Raw genomic sequence first — 25,429 nt, forward strand, 5'->3', positions numbered from 1 at the left:
TTATTCTGCAACAAAACGTTTCCATCCTGATGGTTGTGGTCACTTACAGGAAAAGAGAGCCCCATTCCACACCTCACAGGGGTCACTGAAGGCTGAATCAGGAGATCTGCACATCAATATGTACTGGAGATTTTAAACGGAAGGGTTATGCAGTGACAAAACAAGAGCTGAGGCGATATCTTTTAGAAGATCAGCGTTTCATTTCTCCAGCAGCTTTTCAGAGATTTGCTGTATCTATGCCATCTTTTCTGGGGGCTTGAGGTTAAATGTAATATATTTTTAAACATAATAAACCGTGGCTTGTGGAAATGTTGTAGCACATTTCATATTTCATGATTTCCCCCTCTTAATAATTGAAATGTGGAATGAACTGTGCCAACACCTGCTATATATAAGTCTGTGGAAGATATAAGACCGAAGATAAGAGTTTCCAGTAAAGTGAACACAGTAAGTGTTAAATCATGCTCTCTTTAGACTATAAAAAGTTGATTCTATTTTTTCCAGACACAAACCCTCATTCCCTTCATACACACGATAGATATTCTTCCACTTAATTCAGACAGCAAGACCTCCCCAACCAGCTGACTTTAGAGGATCACCTGACCAGAGGGAGAAAAGAAGACAAACACTCCATCATTACTGAAACAGAGACGCTGTACATACTCATGATTTATTACTTTACACATGAATTATGCAGCTACAAAGCTTTATATCAAATTAGTCTTTAGCTATTTACAGAGGTGAATGGATGGATGCCGGCAGACATCAGACTTGCCCTCTCCAGTTATGGCTTTTAGTGCAAGTCATCATTAACCGGGCACTTGAAAGTTGAACCCTGACCCTTCACAGTGTGTGGAAGTGTCTGTGTGTGTGTGTGTGTGTGTGTGTGTGTGTGTGTGTATATATTCAGGAGCTGGAGCTGCTGTCTCAGTGAGCCTAGAGGTCATGGGAGTCCCAAGCCATTTGTCAATGTTTTTGAACTGTGATCGATGCCTTTAACTGAAACCACTGGTTAAAAAAAAAAAAAACGCGTTTGTCAGTAATAAAGCACAGCATGACTTTAAAACAAATATGTATAGAGTCTACAGCACTGTTAGAGCTGGATCCATTTTGCCAGGGAATTTATATAATCCAACTTCTTCAAATATAATGAGCCCAATGGCTCAAGTTCAAGTAATTTCCATATCTTATGTAAGGCCAGTTTTCAATTGTGTCACCCACAGAAAAAAATCAAAATAACAGCAGCACGTGAGGTGGTTCTATCACTGCTACTGATGGAGTTTTAAGTTCAGCCAATCACAGAGAGGGGTTAAATGTGAAATGGAATGTTGTAGAAGTTGTTACAGACAGAATACATTTACAGCAGTAATTACAAGATAGGAACAAGATTTCCGAAGTGTTGAATGCCTCTAAGACACCTTCTCACATCTCTATGTTTAGTGCCTTATTAATTTCCCCACATCGCAAGTCTTGGTTCCTATCAGCAGCACTATAAAAAAAATCAAGTTCATTAGATTCTCTACGATTAACCATTTCACCTCAAACCCTAAATAATGTGATGTTTATATTTCAACCACTGTTCAGAGGTGGACTATTCTGTAAAACACAGTTTCTTTAGAAATGCACCGACACTAAGCTACACATTCAGTTGATCTGAGACAGCAGGAGTATGTAAATGCTCTTTTGGAAGTTGTGTTCTGAAACAGAGTTAAACTATTAGTGTATTGGGATCAGGGTTCAGTCCCCCTTTCCCTAAAACAAGAACACTGGACCCCACTTCTTTCTCCATCTCAGCCCCAGTTACAAATAAACCTGGCAGTGCAGTGCTCCTCTCCATCGTGACCTGTCACTTCTCAGTGAGGCTCATTAATCAGAAGAGACAGAACAGACTTCCAACAAACTTTTGGATGTCTACAAAGGTCATGTAAATAACACGGGGCAAAATAAGTATAGACAAAATTCAGTTTGCAGCTGTGTGCTTTTGTTTTGTTCACATTTAAAACAGTTTAAATTAGATAATGCCAGCAACCTGCCTACACACATCCATTACTTGTTAGCAGCTTGGGCTTGAAGCTCCAGTGCTAAACTAAAGAGTTACTTATATGTGGCTTCTGATACTGTGCACACACAAATCTAAGAAACAACAACAACAACAAAATGCACTGGAAAACTCAAAACACTAGTGCAAGTCCAACTTTTCTAACAAAACCACCTTAAAACACCAAACACTGGCTGTTCCACGGTACTTGGAGAACTGAGGGATCTGGGAAATGAGACTTTTCACAACACTGTTCTAAGCAATGTCTAATGATTTTGTTCCATGTTAAAGCTTAAGGAACACTTAGGAAGCTTTTGTTGACAGAAACAGCAGTAGATAAGAGAAAAGAGTGATATGTTTATCGACTTGAATTACATTTTATCACTCTATATATAACACCAGCCTGAAAGCCAGCAATCAAATACTTGATATTCATTGGAAGTGAACCACTAATAGTCCAGTCGCCAAAATTATGTGGAAAAAGGAGGAGAACATTGCCACCTTCAGGCAGAGGGAGGTATTTATATAAACAGTTTTTTCTTATCTCTTTTAATCACGCTGCTAGAGTCTGCATGCCTGCTAGCCCAGAAGGAGAGAACATGGCTGTGTTTTCTCTGCATTCTCTCTGCGCTCTAGGGGAAAACTGGTGAAGCCCAGGTTTAAACAAGCGTTCTCTCGCCCCAGCACCAGGCTTGGTGTGTGACTGACAGGCTCCTTGCCGGGTGTTTGTCTGCCTCCCTGGGAAACAGGGTGTTGTCACCGTGACGACGGGCCTATCCCATCCATCAGTGTCAGCAGCGGCACATGAGTAATGGACAGGAAGTACAGCCAGAGAAACAACAATATTTGCAGAATATATTTCAGAAACATTAGGCCGCTTTCTCTTGCGACTCTCGTTTCAACAAACTGTAATGGGGCCTTAATCCTGATTTATGGCTCTGTTTAGTCCCTTACTCCATCACTGTTCTTACTCTACCAGGGGACCCTTGGTTTTACTTCCTTCATCAAGAACCAGAACCTTATCAGCTTATCTGCAGGACTGGGTTATAAAGACAATCCTATGCTGAGCAATAAACAGAGATTTGAAATAACAATGTGGGTGAAATTAACTGATCAAGAAATTACTTTCTATTACAGTTTGTGCCTTCATTGCTGAAAATGTCAGCAGCATGTAACTACATGAACAGAGTTTATATTTCTGTACATGTCCCTAGTAGTAGAGTCTCAAATATACAAGCTCCTCGTTAACAGGCTGTAGCCACAATGTGTAAAAGATGACAATACATTACAATCAACAGTGTCAAAGTGCAAAATATAACACACTCCATCGTTCCTTCCTCTAAAGCCTGGCTAAATACAAGTCTACATAATCTCACAGTGTGTCAAGCTGTCCAATAACCTCAGACAGACTGATATGACACAGAGTTATCTATAAGAATGTACTAATAAACAACAACAGCAGCAGCCAGAGTGAAGACTGAATTTTGTTCATATACATTTGTCCATTTCTGTACTAAAACCCATTGACCATTATGTGTTCTACACAAGACAGGCCCCAAACGAAAGGTCAGAGAGGTTAGTACAGACTGATGGTCTGGAGGGAGCAAGGCCTTTCTGAGGACAAACACTGTTAGTGTAGCAATGTCTGTGGAGACTGCAGAGCACCAAAACAACTGACTTAAAATAAGCACATCGGTGCCTCAGTGTGAGGGTCCATGTGTTCAGTGTTTGTAAAGGAAGGGGGGTTTAACCTCAGCAGCCGGTAACTGTGGCATCCAGTCCGGATCGCTTAGTGATATTTATTTTGGTCAGCTCCTCTGCGCAGGTGGGGTGAATCCCGACTGTGTCCCGCAGCTCAGCGTAGGTGAATCCACACCTGCTGACACACACACAGAAGCCCTCTTTGTCAGACACACAGCTGCAATCGCTGTATGTTTTGTTATAATATTACTTATTAAATCTGAGACATCTGTGCCACCTGGGAAATGAGTCTTTTAATTTCAGATTTACTCAGACTACTGTGATTTATTATTCAAATGGTACAAGAAGGTTTTTACAAACCCTGGAGGGTTATTAATGCGTCACAGACAGCTGCCTACTGTAGTGTTAGATTAAAGTGTAATTATAAGCAAAAGCTTGTGGACACCTGATAATCCAATTTTCTTTCAGAAATGAAGAGTATCAATAGATATTAATAAGGGTTATGAAAAAACAGAAACCCATGATTTAATGACAATCAGGAGGAAAAACTATAAACATCTCTGAACTATATATATATATATCTAAACGATTATGAAAATACATTACTTGTTATAATTGGTCCAAGACTTGTTTGAGATCCATGCATTTGTTCAATGTTCAAGGCTATATAAAAACTACACTCATTAAAGCATATTGCAGTGTAAATAACTATAATAATGTACATAATTTAGACTGTCAATCCTCTACTAAGAACAAATGTACTTGTAACACTGTCTTACTTTTAATTTGCACACCTTATGCATTATTCACTTATTAAGTGCCCATAAAAAAATATGTAATCTCCCTCAATTGATAATTTAGTGTCCTGATGAATGTAGATTATTTGCAAGATAATAATTCGTTTTAAAATTCTGATTAAACTACAGATACTCAGATGTTAATTCATATATTCAGGTTCATTCAGCACTACACCACAAGATTTAGGATGTTGTAATTCCACGTTCATGAATTACGCCATTCATTGTGAACTCACTGAAAGCCAAGGGCAAAACCCTGAGTCACTTCTCCTGCGTTTGGTCCAGTGAAGTGCAGCCCCAAGACTTTCTGAGCACCATCCCGCTCACACACCACCTAAAAAGGAGAGAGCGTGTTTTACACAGGGTTGTTTGTTACTGCACGCTACACCTAGCAGCTAGCACCTACAATGCTACGAGTGAACAGATATTAGCAGACTGAAATTCAACACATGGGGTGTACATATAGCATGCTGCAATGGTATATCATCGATTGTCCTAAACAAACATTGTCATAATACACACTTGATTACAAATGCTAGTTATAGGCATTAAATATCCAGTCACAAGGCACACTGATATGAGCATGTGAGCTATTGCGCAGCATTAAATATGGTGAAGATAAAAAAGAGAATGAAAAATAGCCTCTCTTCACCTTGATGTAACACTGACTTGCATCTCTCTCAGCAACAGTGAACTCCAAAGGTTTGTAGAAAGCATGGTACACCTTTCCAAATAACAAACAGAGAAGAAAAATAGATTTCATTTATTTATTTCATTTATATATTATTTTAATTTGATATTTTGCAAAGGAAAAACTGGTTGTGATATATCAGCAAACACACACATGCTGCAAAATGTCCCATGACAGCAGCATACGAACCCAGCTTTATTTTCCATTAGTTTGCACTGTGCAAAATGCATGTGTGACGGTAAACGCAGGTTTAAAACTCCATTTTTAAGAGAGATCAAATAGTCTCATGTGGTGTTAATTTCCAAAAAACAAATAAATAAAAACAATAAAAGCGTGTCTTATCTAATGGCTTCCTATCAGATAACCATTTCAGCAGGCTGTGCTTTGGCCGTTGAAATAAGTGCTGTTTCAAATACGCTGTCTCCCCTCTGTTTTAGTGTGGAGTTTTTCTCCTAACTGTTTTTTTTCTTTGTTCCTCCACTTAAATCATCGATAAGCATAGAGACTGAAACGTGTGTTTCATCAGATTCGTCACACACTTCACCGAGAGCATGCTGACACAGGCCTGCAGCCCCGGACACACAGCTGTCTGAACCAATGAGAAGCGGCACTTTTGATCGTCACTCATCTGTCATCGGCCACTGTGTGCGTCAATCAAAGCTTCTGCTGACCTGTCAATCACTGCCTGGGGAAACGCCCCTCTCGGGATGCTTCCAGCTGCAGAGCTGTGCAGGTGTGTAAGTGCTGAGGTGTGGGTGTGAATACATGCGCACACACACAAACACGTACAGTCGTGTGTAGAACTTTGAACACCGCTAATCAAATGACATATTTTGTTCACTTTATGGGTTAAAATAAGCTTGATTGCATAGTTTTTTATTTATTTGGCAAGTTCAGTATAAAAAAAACATTTTCAACAGACCAGTACTTATTTTTATTGATTATTATTATTATTTTTAATATACTTTTCTATATTCTACCTATTTATTCCTTGTCATTTCCACCCATTAGCCACTTCAGGAATGTGAAGGCTAACATTTTTCTCAGAGAAATTATCACAGCCATAGTGTATTTTTCAGCAGCTGCATACAAAACTTCACTGGGAGAACTCGGCCCGCTTAGAGGAGAACATGCCTATGGTGTCTGGAATCGTACAGACTGATAGGGAGTGTGTGTAGAGTGTGTGGGGGTATATATTGGGCTTATCACATTATCTACAATATAGCAGAATCCATAACGAGACAAAGTTATTCACTGCACTGTTAAAATTCCCATCTATTTGACAAGCTGTAGCGTATGCACTTGATATTTTCACCTCTATTTTATCTTTGCCATATCTCTTCTCTGCTTCTTCTTCTGACAGACCTACACAGCCATATTCCAAAGGAGTAAATACTGTAGTGGGCACCTAGTAAACACATAAACACACACAGACAAACAGAAACACAAATTCATGGTTAGAAACAGAAACAGTGCAACCATTTTATTTTGTAAAAACAGAGCTAAATATGGACTGTGTGTGTTTGGAAGCAAAATAAAAGAACAGGTTAAAAGACATGAAATAACCTGTGTATTAGTGGGCACTATAAAGAGGAAAAAAGGTTTTAGCTTTACTCACATTGTCATAGTTCATTAGTTGACTGGACTGACCTGCTAGCCTGCGGGCCAGTAGTTTACCTGCTTTAATGGCTGTGGGGGTCAGCTCAGGACGACCCTGAAAAAAGCAGATACTGCAATGAGGACTCAACTGGAAACCACATGCATGCACATGCTTTCATGAAGCAGCCCTCAATAACTGAATCTTCCTTGCTTTGCTGAATGGAACCAGGATTCAAAAGAAGAGTATTATGACCCAAAGCTAAAACTCCTGTAGGAGCATTCAAACCAATCAGAGATCCTTAGGTTCCAAGGTTCCAGCTGAAAATATGGGATGGCATGGGTTCGATAAACAGTAACAGTCCTTTTTAAGTTTAAATGTTACACAATATTTCCTGTCTGTACAGCAATCTGATCTACTACTGTCTAAAATGTTCTCCATATTTAATCAAGGAGAAAACATGGTAGTCTATCGCCTGAAAAATATTCATGCATTTGTGCTGTATTAAAAACAAATGCACGGTGTGTTTGATCACGAAGATCAAACACATTGAGGAGATCACTATCGCTTCAACGTAATGTCGGTGTCAGTCTCATGAAGGATTAAAGTGTGAAAGCGGAGGAATGCCAAACTCAGACCTGTGCTTAAAGCTGCAGGCAAAAAGAAGCTAAATTGACTCACACAGAATAACTTCCGCACATCCGCTAGCCGAAGAAAAACCCTCTGGCATTTACACTTGTTTGTGTAAAAGAGACTGACAATTTGGCTACATATTAAAGCCATTGTTTGGGGGAAAATATATTTTCCTTTACCACAAATATAGAAAACAAGCTATGATATGTCTTATATTCAAAGTTGGTTCTTTTAGATTTTCATAAAGATTTTACACAGCTAACAGCTACAGTGGGATATACAGCTATTGGCAGTGCTTTAATATACCATCTGTGCTTTCTGATGCTCTTTGACACACTTATCCACTTATCTACAAACAATGGCTCCTGGGTTTAGACTTGCAAATGAGCAAATTATGAGTTTTACATGTAATCTTTTGAGTGTAAAGCTACAGATTCAAAACTGAGTGACAGACAAATAAAGAAAGCCAATAAATAATCTAGTAAGAAAGAAAAGGGAATGGAAAACAATCGCCTAAGCAATAAACGAGAAAAAAATATAGTTCCACTGTAATATATTTTTTGACTATATCCAGGTGCAGCTTGCTGTTTGTGTGTCTTTTAAAAAGAGCATGATGGCAGGTATGAGATGAGAAAAACGCTGTTAACCTGATTGGAAGAATTTGAGGAATGGAGAAAAGAGCTGCATGTCAGGTTGTAATCACACAGCTGCTGAAGGTGACTGACAGCACGGATATGTGATCCAGCCTTCTGGCTGTTTCAGCGCTATCACTTCATAACACAGTACAATACAAAACATCAGCTTCCTGCAACTATCTGAATACAGTAGCATCTAACAGACTGACAGCACACGTTTTATAATCCTACACACATCCTGCAAGAAATGTAAATTCTCAGGCTGTCCCCGATTAATGTTTGGTTGACTGCAATGTGAGACCACTTCTTTTAAAATTAACATAAACCACTGGACAGCTCATCGTGCTTGAAGAAGGACGGTAACTCTCTAGAGCTATGACAGCAAAGAGACACTGGCTAGCACTGCGCTTGTGATGATTGGAGAGGGGAGAGGGAGGGCCAAACTACCAGTGAGCCAGGCCAAATGTGCTTTCTTAGACTCCTGGCTTCGGATGGCTGAATAATCAGTGAGGGTTGAAACAGCGATTTCCAAATGATAGGGTCAATGCTCAGACCCCTGTGCCACTAGGGAACAAGAACGATTTTAAAGGGTTTATGATCTTACGATGACATATGATCCAGTTTGACTGACAGATTTAAAGATATATCAGCCCGCTTTGTTTTCCTCATGAGACCAGCCTGATCTAATCTTTTTGTTTTTGAAGATAATACAGCTGTAATGTTTAGTTTGGACACAGTGTTGTGCAAAAATATTTTTAATAATATACAGCTTCTGTTCAAACATGTGAACACCAGCAGATTCTATCACTGTGCTGACTATTTATTTTGATGGTTTCCTCTTCTAAGAGAGGGCATTCTGACAGCTACACATCCTTTCAGTTTAAACATAGACAGAAACACCAATGTAATCATTTTCACATTCATTTTTCTGAGAGCTTTTAACACTCATGTTTTCTCTTATTGCTGTTTTTTTTTAATTCTCTTCCTTTATTACATTAAAATGACTTCATTTTTAAATCGTGCCTAATGTGGCATTGTGGAATGATGTTTTCGTTTTTGGAAATTAGCATTTTTAAATGATAGCTTTATATTCTGTTAACTGCTGACTTCATGATCATGTTCGATTGACTGATCTAATGATTTGGCTGCTAAAATAGTCTGCAGGGAAATCACTCAATAACAGTGGTATGCGCTCTGAAGCTCTTTTGTTATTTTTTACTATATATGTGAGAAATTTTCAATGTTGTTATGGTGGCATTTGTGGTCATAATAGCTGCACACTTACATTTTAAGAGCTTATGCAATGATGAAAGACATTATTACATTACTATTTCCTCTGTAACACCAGTCCACACTACAGACATTTAAAGTACTATGGCACCTTCTGACAATGTGACTCAGTGCTGAAAACAGGGAACAATGTCCATTTAAGGCACGTCTACACCTAGAGTGTGAAAAAAGCAACTGGGCTTAATATAGCAGACATCTGATCCATAATAATTGGATTGGCCTCTAAGGCTGACAATATTAAACCATAATCATTGTATCATTAACACTATGTCTTGGATTAGCCTCCTTGTTAATGTGTTTGAACACAGAGGTATCTTACCTGTGCAACATCCCCAAAGGCGTAGATATTTGGCACCGATGTCCTCTCATCAGCAGCCACTATAACCTTCCCAGTATCTCCACTCAGCTGCACACCAACCTGCTTCAGGTTCAGAGTCTTGGTCTCAGGGGCTCTGCCTAGAACCAAAACAGTAAAGGTCAGAAAAAGCTGAGCATCATAAAACCCAAATTATGGGTTTGTATGGAATGATGAAGCCAGCCACATGTCAGTGTTACAGTAATGGTGTTTGATGGAAAATTGTACTGTTTTGGTGTGAGAACGTTCATGTTTTGATGAAGAGAGTAGAAGGTTTATAAGGACCATGATGGTGTTATGATGGAGAGGTCCTGTTGGGTGCAGAATGATTAGGGGGTTTGTTTTTGTTGGTGTTTTAATGGGGAGGGATTTGGCCAAAAATGAAGTAATGTTGTAGAATGCTGGAACTTTGACTTGAGTATGTCAGAACTTGATAAATGTTAGTATTGTGGTGAAAACAAGATTGTGAAAAGATGATGTTTGTCATCTAAGCAAGTATTCTTGTAGAATTGGCAAAGGCAACATTGCCGTTAAAATCTGTGTATAAATACCTGAGCAGCTGGGAAAAGTTGTGTATCTGTATGCGTACGTGTGTGTGTATGTGTATTGGCCTGCCTATTGGCAGACTGAGAAATGAGCAGACAAGGATGTGTATCCTATCACCCACCTGTGGCCTGTGGTGTCATATCTGTCACTTACTGTCAGAGGGATGAGAGATACCTGTCGACACTCAGCCATCTCTCACACATGCATACACACACACACACAAAGTCTGTCTCCCTCCATCACAATAAACAGTGGTAGAGTAGCAGGACCCAGAGGTTCCATGCTGATGCTATCAGCCAAAAAACACAACAAACCCCCACACTCCAGCTTCCTGCTTCAAGCCCAGCAACAACGTCCCCCAGCTCAGACACAGCAAGAGCCAAACCACTGATTCACAGGACTCTGTCTGCTTTAACTGACAATCTGATCTACTAAACATACAAACTCAGACAAAACTGTAAACACCCCTGGTCAAATGACATGCTTTGTTGACATTGTAAGCTAAAACAGGTTAACACATAACAAGGATGCCAATGGATAAAACAGTTGAGAAACAGTTGTTGTAGACAATAAACAAATATATTTTACTAAACCACTTAATAGCAATGAAAAGCAAACTGTGCTAAGACCAGAACAAAATTCTTGACCTTGCATCATGGTCCATGCAAATGATGTTGGAGCATGTGCGCGCGCACACACACACACACACACACACACAAACCCCCACTCCCACTAACACACAAACCCTGCCATGTCTCAATACAGACTTTGGGAGTGATAAGGTCTCTCAGTGAAAGACTGCCTTTGTTTCACAGTCGACCAGCAACAAAACTCACAAAGAACTATCACATAAGAATGTCCTTGATTTCAGTCAGACAAGGACAGCCCATAATATTAAGAAATGACCCTGGCACATTTAAACACCTGTCACACATGCCACAATTTATGTTTATATATAAATAAAACGAGCCAATGTTTGGAGCTTAATCTCAAAGACTAAGAACCGTGCTGTTTTACATGACTGTTAGGAGTCCCATAATTTTTTTAACTCCATTTTAATTTTGGCCCAGTTATGAAAAACCACATAAGAAAGGAAGCTGGGTGGAAGAAAGTATGTCAAAATCAATTCCGTTTGACCAGTTTAATAAAATAGTAGTGGACATAAGGGACTAGCAAAAAGAAAACAATGCTAGACAAAACTCCTGCTTGTAAATTGTAAATACAATTTATCTCAGATAAGTATATTTCTGTAAACCTAGACACTCTTAACTGTGTTGGTAAAGTGTGGACTCGCCATTCTCTCTTCGGTCTAAGACATTGTGTTAAATTGGAAACTTCCAGTCGGTATGGTGTTTGTGATCCAGACCTAATCGTGGAAAATCAGTACCTGACGTCATTAATGCATTTGAGACTAAAACCACCAAGTCCTCCCTGAAATGCTCCAAATTCCAATGTAAAGACTTCCCAATGTCCTTCTCAGTACAAAGAGTAAGACCTGCTACTGCAGCAAAGGGAGCTAAACGCCTGTTAATACTCTAAATCAGAGGAGTCATTGGATGAGCAGGTGTGTGCTAACTTTTGGCCCTATAGTATCCTTCAGATAGAACCAGCCTCTGCCATCCTTTTAATTAATTCTATTAATGCTCATTAACATCTGTTATATGTGATTTGTTTGTGACATAGAGGCTCACTCTCTCTGTCTATTTCATTTTAATGTGGAAACAGTGGAATAGTTGGAAAAAGCTGCGCCCCTCCATGATCCCTCTGTTCCTCTCTATCCTGTCTTCCTCTGAGCTGTGCCTTTCCACAGGTGCCTGTGGAGCTCAGGAAAGAAGAGATTTCCTCTATGGTTCAGGAGGAGATTTCCTCTATGGTTCAGAATGGCTTGGCTGTTATTGATCCTGCTCCAATACTGCGCTGGGTAAAGGAGGAGTGATGAGAGGTCTGAATCAGTGTGGAAGACAGGTCATGGGTTTTACAGCCATTTGCTGTAGCCATTTCTGCCATTTCTTACAATAGGTGTAGCTGCCCCTGTGTCTGCTCACACTGGGAATCAAACCCTAGTGTGTCATACTGAGGGCAGGACTGTGCCCAACAATACTGACTGATCATTTCTGAAATTCAACAGCAATTCAACTTTTGTTTTCTCGCTGTGTATGAAGATTTCTGTCAAATTTGATCAGTTGTAAGACATTATTCTAAATATACCCCATACAAGAAGCCCTGGCTATTTATTTAACCAATTATTAATCCATCCAGGATTCCTCAATCTTGTTCTTTCCTCCATTTTTTTATGTATTTCTTTTCTGATACACAGTAATTCCATCAAAGACGCAAGTACATTTGCCTACTCAGAATCCTAATTAACTTGTACTATACCTAACCCCCACCATAACCACTGATCCTCATAAATACATGAAAGGGATATTGAGAGAGATGAACAGGAAAAAGAGAGAGACATACTGTATCTATTCTACTGTGACTCAGTATTTTCATCATATTTTTCCTGTTCTTCATCCTCTTTCAGGGAAACATCGCTCAGCACCCCTGATGTCAAAAAATAAACCACCAGCAGCCTGCCGGATACTACCCACAAGTCCCCACCAAAATGACCATGCAGCTCACACGAATGAAAGAAGAGGAGGAGAGGAACATGGACAGTGACTATGTTGAGGGATGGACACATGCTGAGGGATGGACAGAATGAAGTGCTACAAAAAAAAAATCCCCTCCAGCTGGATGGGGTTTCCGCAGCAGAGGGGAAAAGCCCAAAGACAGAGAACAAAGTGGGGAAGCTAGTGATTAACACATCCCCTGATGATTGCACTCTTTATTATGTTGTTTTTCAGTCATGATAGCCCTTCTGTCTGCTGACCCAGCAGTTCGCAGGGTATATTTTTGTGCATGTGCGTGTGTGTATGTGCGTGTGCGCACGTGTGTGTAACAGCTGACAGAATTCATAGGAGAATACAGGATTCCAGAGTCTAGTGACAGAGCTTGCACGTGATGTGAACGATCATAAGAGTCTTATTAGAATGTGATCATGTTACTAATGTTACTTTTAACTCCAGGGTTGAAAGTTAACAACTGCCTATGTGCCCAGGGTGTGTACAATGCATGAGCTGAAATGTCAACAATGTCCATCGCTATAAATAAGGTGTTACCTTATATTAAAATCACTCTACTGAGTAGTCAAGCTGATGTTCAGGCTGAGAGAACGTTTGAGAAGGACTAGCTAGATTTCACATTGCTGTTAGTCACTTTTACATGCAGAAACCCCTCATGGTCCCATCTAATTAGGATTTAAATCAGAGACATTAAATCTAACGTATCGCATTATGTATTTGTAATTGTTTTTGTGTAATATGAGAGCCAAACAGACAGCAGTAAACATGAGAGATAAATTTAATTTCTCATCTTGGCTGGTCAGATACATTCGTGATAAGAGGAAAAATGTTGTAAACCCTATTTAACTGTCCTACTATTGCTTTAAATCATTTTTGATATGGATCCAAACAGCCAACATCCTTACCTACAGCCCACAACACTGTGTTAAATGTGTCCTGATGTTCCTGTTTTGTCAGTGTATTCATCCAGGTGACCTGCAGAAGACCAGATGGCAGCTTCTCCACTTTGTTAGGAACACAGCCCCAAGAGAACCGTGTCCCATACGCCTCCATGTAGTCCGTCACCAGCTGGGACATTTGCTGAAAAAAGGTAACAAAAAATTATTCTGTAAATCTCTATGTAAATGCTCTGAGCACAAGTGTTCTATATAAAATACAAAAACGATAGATTCAACCTTTTTGAAGCTTTAGAATAAATGGGGGAATATAAATAACTAAATGCTTTACACACACACACACACACAAATATATATATATATATATACACACACACACACACACACTACAAGAGAAAGCACAACAAAAACCTATCATAAAGAACTACAGATCAGTAATAAGTAGGTAAAAACAGTGTAATACTATTGTATCCAGTTGTATTTACCCATACTTTCCCTAGTTGTTTCTAAATCATTTTTCAGATATGGCATTTGTAACACATTCATATTAATGTAATTACCCCCAAAATCAATAAATTTGTTCCGCTGAAATGATATGGCATTAAAATTAATTATTCCTTCTACTTTGTTTCTGTCATATTATGTTTAAAGTTCAGTCACAAACACTGATATTACAGTGAAACTACATGGTATCGGAGATTAAACTAAAATTTTGCATACAGAAAGTTTTTTTTGTAATTACATCTCACATCAGGTAATTAGTTCTTCAGAGTAATGAGGGTACATGCTGTGGCAAAATATTAGTGTAATAGGAAATGTCATTGTCTTCTACAATAAAGTCTATGCTTCTATTTTCCAGAACCTAGGGAATATAACAATCACGGCTAAGGTCAAAGAAATAGAATCAAACCATAAATTTGAGATTTAGGAATCAAAAACAACACAATAAAGCATGTCTGGCCAGGTCTGATTTCCTGTTTTTTTGCATAGCACTGGCAGGTTTGGCAGAGTTGAGTCACTAGTGAGAGTAATACAGTGGGTCAGAGTCTATTTCAGTTTGTGTAGAAGTGCACTCACATGCACCAGTTTTGATCCACTGTCAGAGGGCATTAACACTGATTAAAAGTCTGTTTGAATGTCAAACCAAGTCATTTTGAACACTCTCTGCAATAAATTATTTTATATATTGTCAGACAGATAATAAAACAAAGCTCTTTATAGGAAAGTCTGCTCACTCTGCAGTAGAAAATAATATGAAAAATCTGACAAATTCACACCAAAAAATGTTTCTGGTGCCTTGTCTACCTGTCAAAGTGACAAGCGCTCTCTGTTGAAAGGTAACGGATTAATTGACAAAAGAGGGACTTAAATATGTTAAAATACAATGGACAGGCGTTAAAGTTAATTTATTTTTTAATTATAATCTTCCAACATTGGCTTACAAAATATTTAGAAGTACAAACATCTTGAACTGAGCTGGATGTTTAAACGTGGTCATTAGAAGCCTCTGAAACAATCTGAGCTAAGTGTGTATTTATTGCAGGAATTCTACTGGAGCACAGTTTGCCCAAACGGAAAAAGTTAAGTGCAGTCAGAAAACATTTTTTGCAAATTATTTTCTGCAATACCTGGTCAAAACCCCGGAGGGCGATGCTCCGCACCATTACAGTGGCATCCAGTCCAATGCCTGTGAGAAAACCAGCACACTCCAAACCCACATCTTCACATAGAGCTCAGGAAATATATATATATAACATTAACATTCACAACCCCAAATCCAATGAAGTTGGCACGTTGTATAAAACATAAATAAGAACAAAACACAAAGACAAGATATTTAATGTTCAAATGGATAAACTTTATTGTTTTTTTTGCAAATACTCATTCATTTTGAATTTGAGGCCTGCAAAACGTTCCAAGAGTTGGGACAGGGACAACAAAAGACTAGGAAAGCTGAGGGATGCTCAAAAAAAACCTGTCTGGAATATTTCGCAGGTGAACAGGTTAATTGAAAACAGGTGAGTGTCATGACTGGGTATAAAGGGAGGATCCACGAAGTGCCACGAAGTGCCACAAAGTGGGGTGAGGTTCATCACTTTGTGAACAACTATGTGAGCAAATCGTTCAACAGTTTAAGAACACCATTTCTCAACGTACAATTGCAAGGGATTTAGGGATTTCATCATCTATAATCCATAATATCATCAAAAGATTCAGAGAATCTGGAGAAATCTATGCAAGTAAGCGGCAAGGCCGAAAACCAACATTGAATGCTCATGACCTTTGTTCCTTCAGTGCATTAAAAACCGACATCATTCTATAACAGATATTACCACATGGGCTCAAGAACGTTTCAGAAAACCACTTTCAGTGAACACAGTTCGTTGCTCCATCTACAAGTGCAAGTTAAAACTCTACCCTGTAAAGCGAAAGCCATATATCAACAACACACAGAAATGCAGCCAGCTTCTCTGGGCTTGAGCTCATCTGCGATGGACTGACGCAAAGTGGAAAATTGTCCTGTGGTCTGACTAGTTCAACTTTCAGCTTGTTTTGGAAATCATGGACGTTGCATCCTCCCGGCCAAAGAGGAAAAGGACTGTCCGGATTGTTATCAGAGCAAAGTTCAAAAGCCAGCATCTCTGATGGCATGGGGGTGTGTTAACACCCATGGCATGAGTAACTTGCACATCTGTGAAGGCACCATTAATGCTGAAAGGTACATACAGATTTTGGAGCAACATATGCTGCCATCCAAGCAACGTCTTTTTCAGGGATGTCCCTGCTTATTTCAGCAAGACAGTGCCAGGACACATTCTGCACGTTACAACAAGCGTGGATCGTAGTAAAAAAGAGTGTGGTTTATAGACTGGCCTGATTGCAACCAAGACCTGTCTCCTCCCATTGAAAATATGTGATGCATTCTAAAGCGCAAAATATGACAATGGAGACGCCGGACTGTTGAGCAACTGAAGTTGTACATCAAGCACGAATTGGAAAGAATTCCACCTACAAAGCTTCAACAATTAGTGTCTTCAGTTCCCAAACACTTATTGAGTGTTGTTAAAAGGAAAGGTGTTGTAACACAGTGGTAAACATGCCCCTGTCCCAACTCTTTTGGAACGTGTTACAGGCCTCAATTCATAATGAGTGAATATTTGCAAAAAACAAATGTTTGAACATTAAATATCTTGTCTTTGTAGTGTATTCAACTGAATATATTTTAAAAATTATTTGCAAATCATATTATTTTGTTTTTATTTATGTCTTACACAACATCCCAACTTCATTGGAATTGGGCTTGTATATTGTGAAATTGCTTTTTTTGCTATTAATAAATTAACACACAGTGATTATTTAGCTTCCTATTATGATGATATCATTAACATTCAGTCATTCATACATTGTCTGTAACCGCTTATCCTTTTCAGGGTCATGGTGTCCAGAGCCTACCCGGAAACACTGCCAGTCCTTCGAATACTGTTAACATGACTTTACAAATATATTTACAAAAGACAGGTAAACTAGTGATCTTAAATGTTTAAAGACTGGTCTACATCATTCTCACAACAAATTGAAAAGTACACGTTTATATTTTTAATCTAATAAATGCAGTCTATGACCTTCACTTCACAATTCATTCATTAATTGTCTGTAACCGCTTATCGAATTCAGGATCGCAGTGGGTTGGGAGCCTACCCGGAATTACTGGGCACAAGACGGGAACACACCCTGGAGGGGACACTTCAGAATTTAATATTTTAATATAAAATATTAAAACAAACAAAACAACCACCACAACAAAAAAGGATACAGCTGGCTCCAACCACCAACCTGAAAAATACACACAACAGGAAATGGTTAGAAGTGCAAAGTACATAATAACAATAATATCATTAAATATCATTGAGAAACAGACTGGCAAAAATCAAGATATTATATTGGCAGATGGATGGCTATGTTAAAAAGAAAATCTGGCATGACGACAGTCATCATATCTAACAATACTACTGCTACTTCTATTAAATGACAGAAGTTTGATAATAAATGATAGAAGTACTAATCTAATTATTAAGGTGTGAAACAGCTTGAATACAGGAGGCACGGTGGCGCAGCAGGTAGTGTCACAGTCACACAGCTCCAGGGACCTGGACAGCTCCCGCTCCGGGTGACTGTGAGGAGTTTGTGTGTTCTCCACGTGTCCGCGTGGGTTTCCTCCGGGTGCTCCGGTTTCTTCCCACAGTCCACGTTGGTAGAATGTGTGTGTGTGTGTGTCTGTGTTGCCCTGTGAAGGACTGGCGCCCCCTCCAGGGTGTATTCCCGCCTTGCGCCCAATGATTCCAGGTAGGCTCTGGACCCACCGCGACCCTGAACTGGATAAGCAGTTACAGATAATGAATGAATGAACAGCTTGAATACAGCCATCAATTACAGATCCTGATTATACAAATCATATCCACGGTTTGATAACTAATGGCACCCAATAAAAATATAATTCAAGTAGTTTTGTAGTGTGACCAATGCCAGTGGCTTATTCTTTGATTTTGAATGTGTGGTTCTTCCCCCATCTTTTATCTGTTGGACAGAGTTAATGAGCTCTATACATTTAGAAAAAAAATAATTAACAATGAGTGGAAGCACAAACCATTTCATTTAAATACCCAATAACAGATTATGTTCCTTGAGTCTGTCAAACTCTCCTAAGCTACAAGGGGAGAGAAAAAAGGTGATGTATCCATTAAAATGACTTCTTCTCTATCCCCTATTGTGATTGTGAGTGGTTTAGTGGTTTAAGAAGGGATATGTATTATGTTTTTGTTAGAAAATTACTCTTAATCTTTGGTCCTTGTTCATAACCTTGTTGAGCTAAAAGCTCAATCAACAAAAACATTCATAAAAAGGAATTCTGACACACTTTTGTGGCTAAGAAAAACATTTTTGTAGCAGTCTGAAGCCCTGTCTTAACTTAATGGCAGGGCATCAGCAGTAATAATGGCAAAATCCCAAACAAGCTCAGAAATCCTGGTGTTCTACAGCTTTTGAGGAGGAGAAACTGCTCCGAAGGAATAGCACAGACGAGAATAAAAGAGAGAGGAGAGAGTTCTAAAGGAGGGTTTCACAGGGAAAGATGGTGTGTGTGGTCGGAGTGATGACGTGAAAGGTAATTGCAGGTGCTCCGTCTAATCCTCACAAATGTGATGCTGTGTTGTAAGCTTCTCAGTCCAGGCTTCACAGTGCTGAGTGATGCCAGCATCCCACACAAACACACACATACAGACCACCCCACAGTATAGCACCCATCTACACTCAGCACACACTGGCGTTCTGGCTTAGTAAAGGATTATGGGCAGGATATCAGCACTATGTCCTTCACTTACAGCACCAAACATTTCCGCATGCCCCCATGTGTGATATTCCATTACCTGCTGTCTGTCTGCCATCATTCCGAACTAAGCCTAAGCAAGGAATCTTAACTGGCACACACTCAACCATGAATTAAATTTTTTTTAATCTGTCTAAGCAGAAAAATATAAAGGAGATAACACATATATCTGTAAGTCCAAGAAACAAACTGTCCTCTTTCTGTTAACTATTTGTAGTTAGGTTCTCCTCCAACCGTGACGAGCTGTCCAATCACACTGCATTGGAGGCTTTTTGAAAAGATTCAGTCATGTTTCAAGTGTCTCAGAGGAAGCTTGTTCTAATCTTCATTCTCCTAGTACCGGGGAGCTCTAGACAGAGAGTAAAACTGGTACTATAAGGGTTGTGTAGTGAGGCGAATTTATGTATACATTTTAGGAGGTGAGACAAACGAGGGTTTGTAATCGGAAAAAGAAATATCGCTGTTTCTAACACATTACCTCACGGCAAAACAGACCTGTTAGCAACATGGCCTTTCATATTACTACAAGTCACATGCCCTCCACCCCCATTTCCTTCTCTCTCTCTCTCTCTCTGCGTGCCAGTCTCTACCCACAGTTCCGCTCATCACTCATCGATGGCGTGCCAGCAGGTGATTGGCTGTCAGCTCCACTGACCCTCCAGCTGCTCACCTGACAGTCATTCACAACTTGCACCATAACAACAGCAGCTGGAGCAGGAAACACAGCTAAATATGCACTGTGAGAATGTTAGACACTAAAAAAACAGCAACAGCACCATTAGAAGGGTAATGGTTGGTAAAGTGTTGTAGGGAACACAGCTGTCCTTAACAAGGCAAACTGGGGTTTGTTTCCCATCTCGGACAGGAACGCACTACATTCGCCAACTTCTTTAATATGATTAAAACTGCAAGCCTCTGAAATGTCGGATGCCATAAAGGTACATAAATCTACTTAAAGATCACTTACCATCTGAACATTTTATTACATAGAGGGAAAAATTACTTGTGTAAATATAGTTAGTACAGCCCTATGAGTGAAACACTGAATTACAATCAATGTATAGGTTTTGATTATTTAAATGTAAGGAACCACAGACAAATTAATACTTTGATTACATTTCTTACATTTTGATGCAATAATGCATATTTTTAATGATCCTACAATTAGAAAAATCTAAATATGCATTTTTTGCCATGGTATTTTTTTTCTATTTTTTTTCATAAAGGCAAATTAAATTTATTTTTATTTTACTATGTCTGTCCTTTAGACAAAACTTAGATAAAACTAATGCACAACAACAACAAAAAAAGCCATACACTGGTATCTCTCCAATGAAAAGTCTACGAGTGCAGATGTGCTGCACTCTACTGGTGAAAAGCTGCAACTTCAGGTTGTAATTTAAGGTGTGTTTTTTTGTTTTGTTTGGGAAAAAGGATTTTTTTTAAACAAAGCTTTGCATTCGATTTTATATTTTCTTTTATATATATATATACTCTTTTAGTAGGGATTTAAATATATTTAACTTTTTTCGCTAAGTAATATTCAAATTTGCTGTCTTTCTGTGGAGCCCATGAATGTGTTTTATAAAGTTATTACACTCTCTTTCATAACAGAGCGTGAAAATAATGCACTGGGATTAAAGGGAATGGAATAGGGAAAAGATTCATCCAGAGAATTGTGAGGGATCAGTTCATCACTCACTCACGTTTTTCCTGGAGACTCTTTAAGCCAGAAGAGATCATCACTGCTGGTTCCTAACTCCAGTGCTCCTGGAACCTAAAACACGGAACAAGAACCTCAGCTGCTTCCTGCTGACAACACCTTGTCTGCACAATAACATTTAGAGGGGAGTATCACAGATCAGTATGATTCACTACTGAATTATTTTCAAAACGTTTCCACTTTTACAATATTAATAATAATAATAATAATAATAATAATATATTGGTTGTAAACAGTGTGTGAGCCTTTAAATACAAAACTGGAAATGTTTTATCTATGTTTATCTATAACATCTGATCTATTGTAGCTTGTGTTCAGAAATTCTCAGGTAGATTTGAAAGACTCTTTTCAAGATGCTTTTACAAAAAATTCTGTTCATGCGCCTCAACTGCAAACTGTCATCAAAGTTCAAAACCAAATTTAAGCTTATTAAATGGGAATTGGTCCCCCTTTGCTTTTTTCCCACTTCCCTAGAACACTTCCCTAGAACACCTCTACACTTTGAGAAAAGCTTTACGTGAAATTTTTGTATTGAATGTAGTCTGAGTCAAATTTGATGAAATAAATACAAAGTATGTCTTAACTGGAACTTTGGTCCTATCATCACAGCTTGAATTTCTCACTCAGTGTAACATGGGAATAAATTAAATGTGCTCTTTGCCTTACACAGTTACACTTTGCCTTAGCAGTTTATCACATTGTTTACTCAACAGAAGTAATTAAACAGAGGCAAAAACTCTGCCCACACAGACAGAGGGAAGAAACGTTATCAGAAGCTCACCAGAAGTTTTAATAACAAGGACAGCCCATACAAACCAAAAACAGGGTCAGTATCTCACATGTGTGGGATATTTTGGACGTCCACCCGTGGCTATCACAATGTTCTTGGCAGTCACAGTTGTCTACAGATAAAAACAAGGCCCAGAACACTATTAATTAAAATCACAAACACAGCCCCATTATTAATGTCCTTCATAATGATGAAGGGAGGAATAACGATACTTTTATCAATTTACCTCCTTTCCTTTGGCATTCAAGCCTCTGATAGTGTGCTGGTCCACTAGACTGCCTTTCATGTTCAGATACTTCACTTTCCTGTACAAGGACACAGAGAGGCTACTGTACACTTGAAATAAATGGCTGTCCATGACCCAGAACAACCCACAGTGAACCAAACTTATAATGATCAAACTGGACTCTTTTAAGCTTTAAATTCTTTAATTATTCTCTGGTCTTATCTCAAGTTTTGAATTTAAAACATTTTTTGCACTCAGTAGCACAAACATGGCAACTTTTCAGGAGAAGTAAATATATATATATTATTCCAGATTCAGTAGTGTTATGATTAAAAACTGTTGAAAAATAACTATCTTTCTGCATGTGTTGATGTAGATTACCTACTAGTTTTGAAGTGTGATTCACTCACTTGTCCTGCAGTTGGACTCTGTGGCCCCAGTTCAGTGATTTCACATGATTCTGCACCGCTTGTGCCATAGTTGCCCTACAACAGAAAAAAACAGAACCACTTACACTACAATGACCACTTCTGGAAAACTTGGTAAATGTTGTTTAAGAAGAAAAAAAAAGTCAGTGATCTCTTCTCTGGAATGTCATTTAAAGAAAAATATTCCAGTGTTTTCACTCACAAACTTGACACACTGGCCACTCTTCAGATTTTATTGCCATAATGCATTTTTAGCATTCATAAGTCATGAGAAAATTTTAAATGTTCATATATCACACACAATGTGTGTGATGACACATCAAAAAACAATCCAGCTGTGCTTAAATTTCACACAAATCATTTAATTAAATGGGGACCTCACTGTAACATGCATTTAAAAGAAATGTTTTAATTATTGTATATAATAACATATATACACATATATGTTATATAATAACACATGGTTATTTCAGGGTATTATTAAACAGATCAACAAATCCAGCTCTCAACTTTTTTAGTGGACTATAGAGTGAAATCTTCATTCAAAATTCATTGCTGCCTGTTGCTGATGAAGGCACTGATGCAGAAGTGGTACAGCACAGAACCTAAAGTCCACCCATCAAAATTGTGAAAAGAAATTTAAAAGATGTAAAAGAAATTTTACCTAGATATTAAAAGGTACTGTTATCTATTAACAAATATTATGCTACATGGACAAATCTTGATTTTATTCAGGTGAATGGAGTTGTCAGCTTTTGACATTTGTGTGAATAAGGAAAAATAAGCTAAAATATAAATAGACTGTCTGACTAAATATTTACTATGGGATATGTTGTATATATCACGTAGTGGCCTAAGCAGTGTAACACTACAGGTTCAAACTTATTTAAAACCACTACAGTGTCATAGAAATCAGTTGCACATAGTGTTTTTGGGCTTTAGTGAAACGCACCAGTCATGTGATACAGGCTCAGGGATTTTCCACCCATACTTCCTAGCATCCTTCACAGCAGTACCCAGTAAAGCAGCCTGGTGCATAAGCTTCTTTGGAATACAGCCAACATTCACACATGTGCCTCCAAGGCCCCATTTTGTGCCTGGAAGAAAACAGCAGAAAGTATTTAGCAAGTAAAGATAGCCACAGTTTTTTTTAAAACTAAACAGAAACAAAGCAAGAACAAAATTTCACAAAGTACTACCTCTCACAGATGGTTCAACGTAGTCCAGAACAGCCACGTTTTGTCCCAGTTGGGCAGCTACAAGGAATAACATAAGATTTTACATATATAACTGCAACTTGCAGCAAATTCCAGTACAATGTTAATCCATATCCAACCACTGCTAACAGAAATATAAGCATATAACAACTAATATCTCATGAAAAATGTATCTGTTACAAAAGGTAATGTAAATTACTTACAAAACATGTAATGTATACAAAGAATGTATAATACCATCTATATATATCCAAGTCAAATCATGCAGATTGCCATGTCTAATCAAGGGGAAAATTCCTGACTCTCATATGGTAGCATGCATTTATAAAACTGTAATGTTTTTCTTCACTTACATTAATACCTTTTTGGGTCAGGACCAAGCTTTTCGTACCTTTAAGTTACATTAAAAAATGAATGTAATCTGAAAATGACTGCGACTACGCAATTTTTAAATTTCATTAGGAATGCACCAACTGAAAAGGGGCAAAATTACTTGGAATGCTGTTTTTAACTCACCCTGGAAATTATGAATATTCATTCTAATCACATAAAGCTACTTTCTTTGAATGAATGTATAACGTTCTTACTTTCATGTGTATTGTAATACTGTGGAAGCATCTATATTTAAAGTGACATTTTACTTTATATAAAGCAACATCTTTATTTAAAGCTGACAAAAAAATAATAAAATAAAATAAAAAAGGATAATGACCACATACATTCTTTTGAACATGCCAATCCTCCAGAGCCACCTCCAATGACCACAAGATCATAATCAAATTTCCCTGCAAAAGAAGATATTTTAATATATTATTTTATTTTATTACATTTATACACAATTTTATAGATATAAATTACAAAGCCCTTGTACAATATGATAATGCTTAGGAAAGAATTAATCAGCCACAATAAAGACCTAATAAGGTGTGGGAAGGTGATATTTATTTTGAAGGGATGTCACCAGCAGGGCTCCGTACATTCTACTGTGAATGAAACCGAATTTAACTAACACACGTGCAAGTAAATGAACGGAGTAAATACATCTAAGGAATAAACGAATACAGTTGAAGGAAAAGCAGTGAAGTGCAGTATGATTACCTGAGATGTTTCTGTGCAGCAGCTGGGCTCGCAGTGTGTGGAAAAGTTTCAGTTTGTGTTTACAGCACAGAGCAGCCATCGCTGAGGAGCTGCAGGACCCCGAGCTTCACCGCCACTGTGTCCTGAGACATGCCTGAGTACAATCCGAACTGTAAACTAGGACTGGTGACACAGATGTTTATTAATAAATAAATAACCGGTTTTTTCATTATAACTTGCCTACACGAGCTTTTCCAGAAATGTTATTAAAGCAACCGATGTTTCATATATATTTTTGTGAGTTATTTCGCAGAATATTTCTGAAATGCGTACGCGTTATTTTTCCTTACTGGTGAAATACGTGTATACCTAGGATTTTGTTTTATACGCGACAGGAAAATCCCATTGTAAATGGCAGTTATGTAAGATTTTGGTCTCAACACCCCAATGCATTAAATGTTACATATGGAGCTAAATAAATACATTTCTGTTTTAAATAGATTTCATTTAGATATGCACTACTGTGTTAAAACCAACCTGCTATTTTTCACATCCTATAATTAGATTTATTTCTTTGCAGCCGACCCCTCTACAGATATATATTACAATCTAATTGGGTGTATTAGCAGATGTTATGTCCTGCATAGTATTTATTGTTTAATGCCACGTTACATAATTTATTCCTTTGTAGGTTTGTTTGTTACTCTGCCCTTGATAAAATCTTTTGCTCTGGGACGTGCCCCCTCTACTGTCCAACAGTAGATTGGAACACGCAGTAG

At 38.3% G+C, this 25,429-nt stretch overlaps 1 protein-coding gene across 1 annotated transcript; it reads right to left on the reverse strand.

The window, feature by feature from the left end:
- Positions 1-687: 687 nt before the first annotated feature.
- LOC136678346 (thioredoxin reductase 2, mitochondrial-like) lies at positions 688-25,318 on the reverse strand. The gene is made up of 18 exons (XM_066656370.1): positions 25,188-25,318; positions 24,672-24,833; positions 24,293-24,358; positions 23,556-23,612; positions 23,309-23,453; positions 22,339-22,413; positions 21,929-22,007; positions 21,752-21,814; positions 20,896-20,966; positions 17,621-17,640; positions 15,435-15,526; positions 13,816-13,990; positions 9,702-9,838; positions 6,846-6,941; positions 6,543-6,635; positions 5,189-5,260; positions 4,773-4,870; positions 688-3,914 (listed from the first exon to the last, which is right to left on the reverse strand). Exons 2-18 carry the CDS (start codon positions 24,748-24,750, stop codon positions 3,791-3,793), a joined length of 1,542 nt encoding a protein of 513 aa, XP_066512467.1. The 5' UTR covers positions 24,751-24,833; positions 25,188-25,318; the 3' UTR covers positions 688-3,790.
- Positions 25,319-25,429: the final 111 nt, after the last annotated feature.

This window comes from Hoplias malabaricus, chromosome Y, assembly GCF_029633855.1.
Source record: "Hoplias malabaricus isolate fHopMal1 chromosome Y, fHopMal1.hap1, whole genome shotgun sequence".
Classification (NCBI taxonomy): domain Eukaryota; kingdom Metazoa; phylum Chordata; class Actinopteri; order Characiformes; family Erythrinidae; genus Hoplias; species Hoplias malabaricus.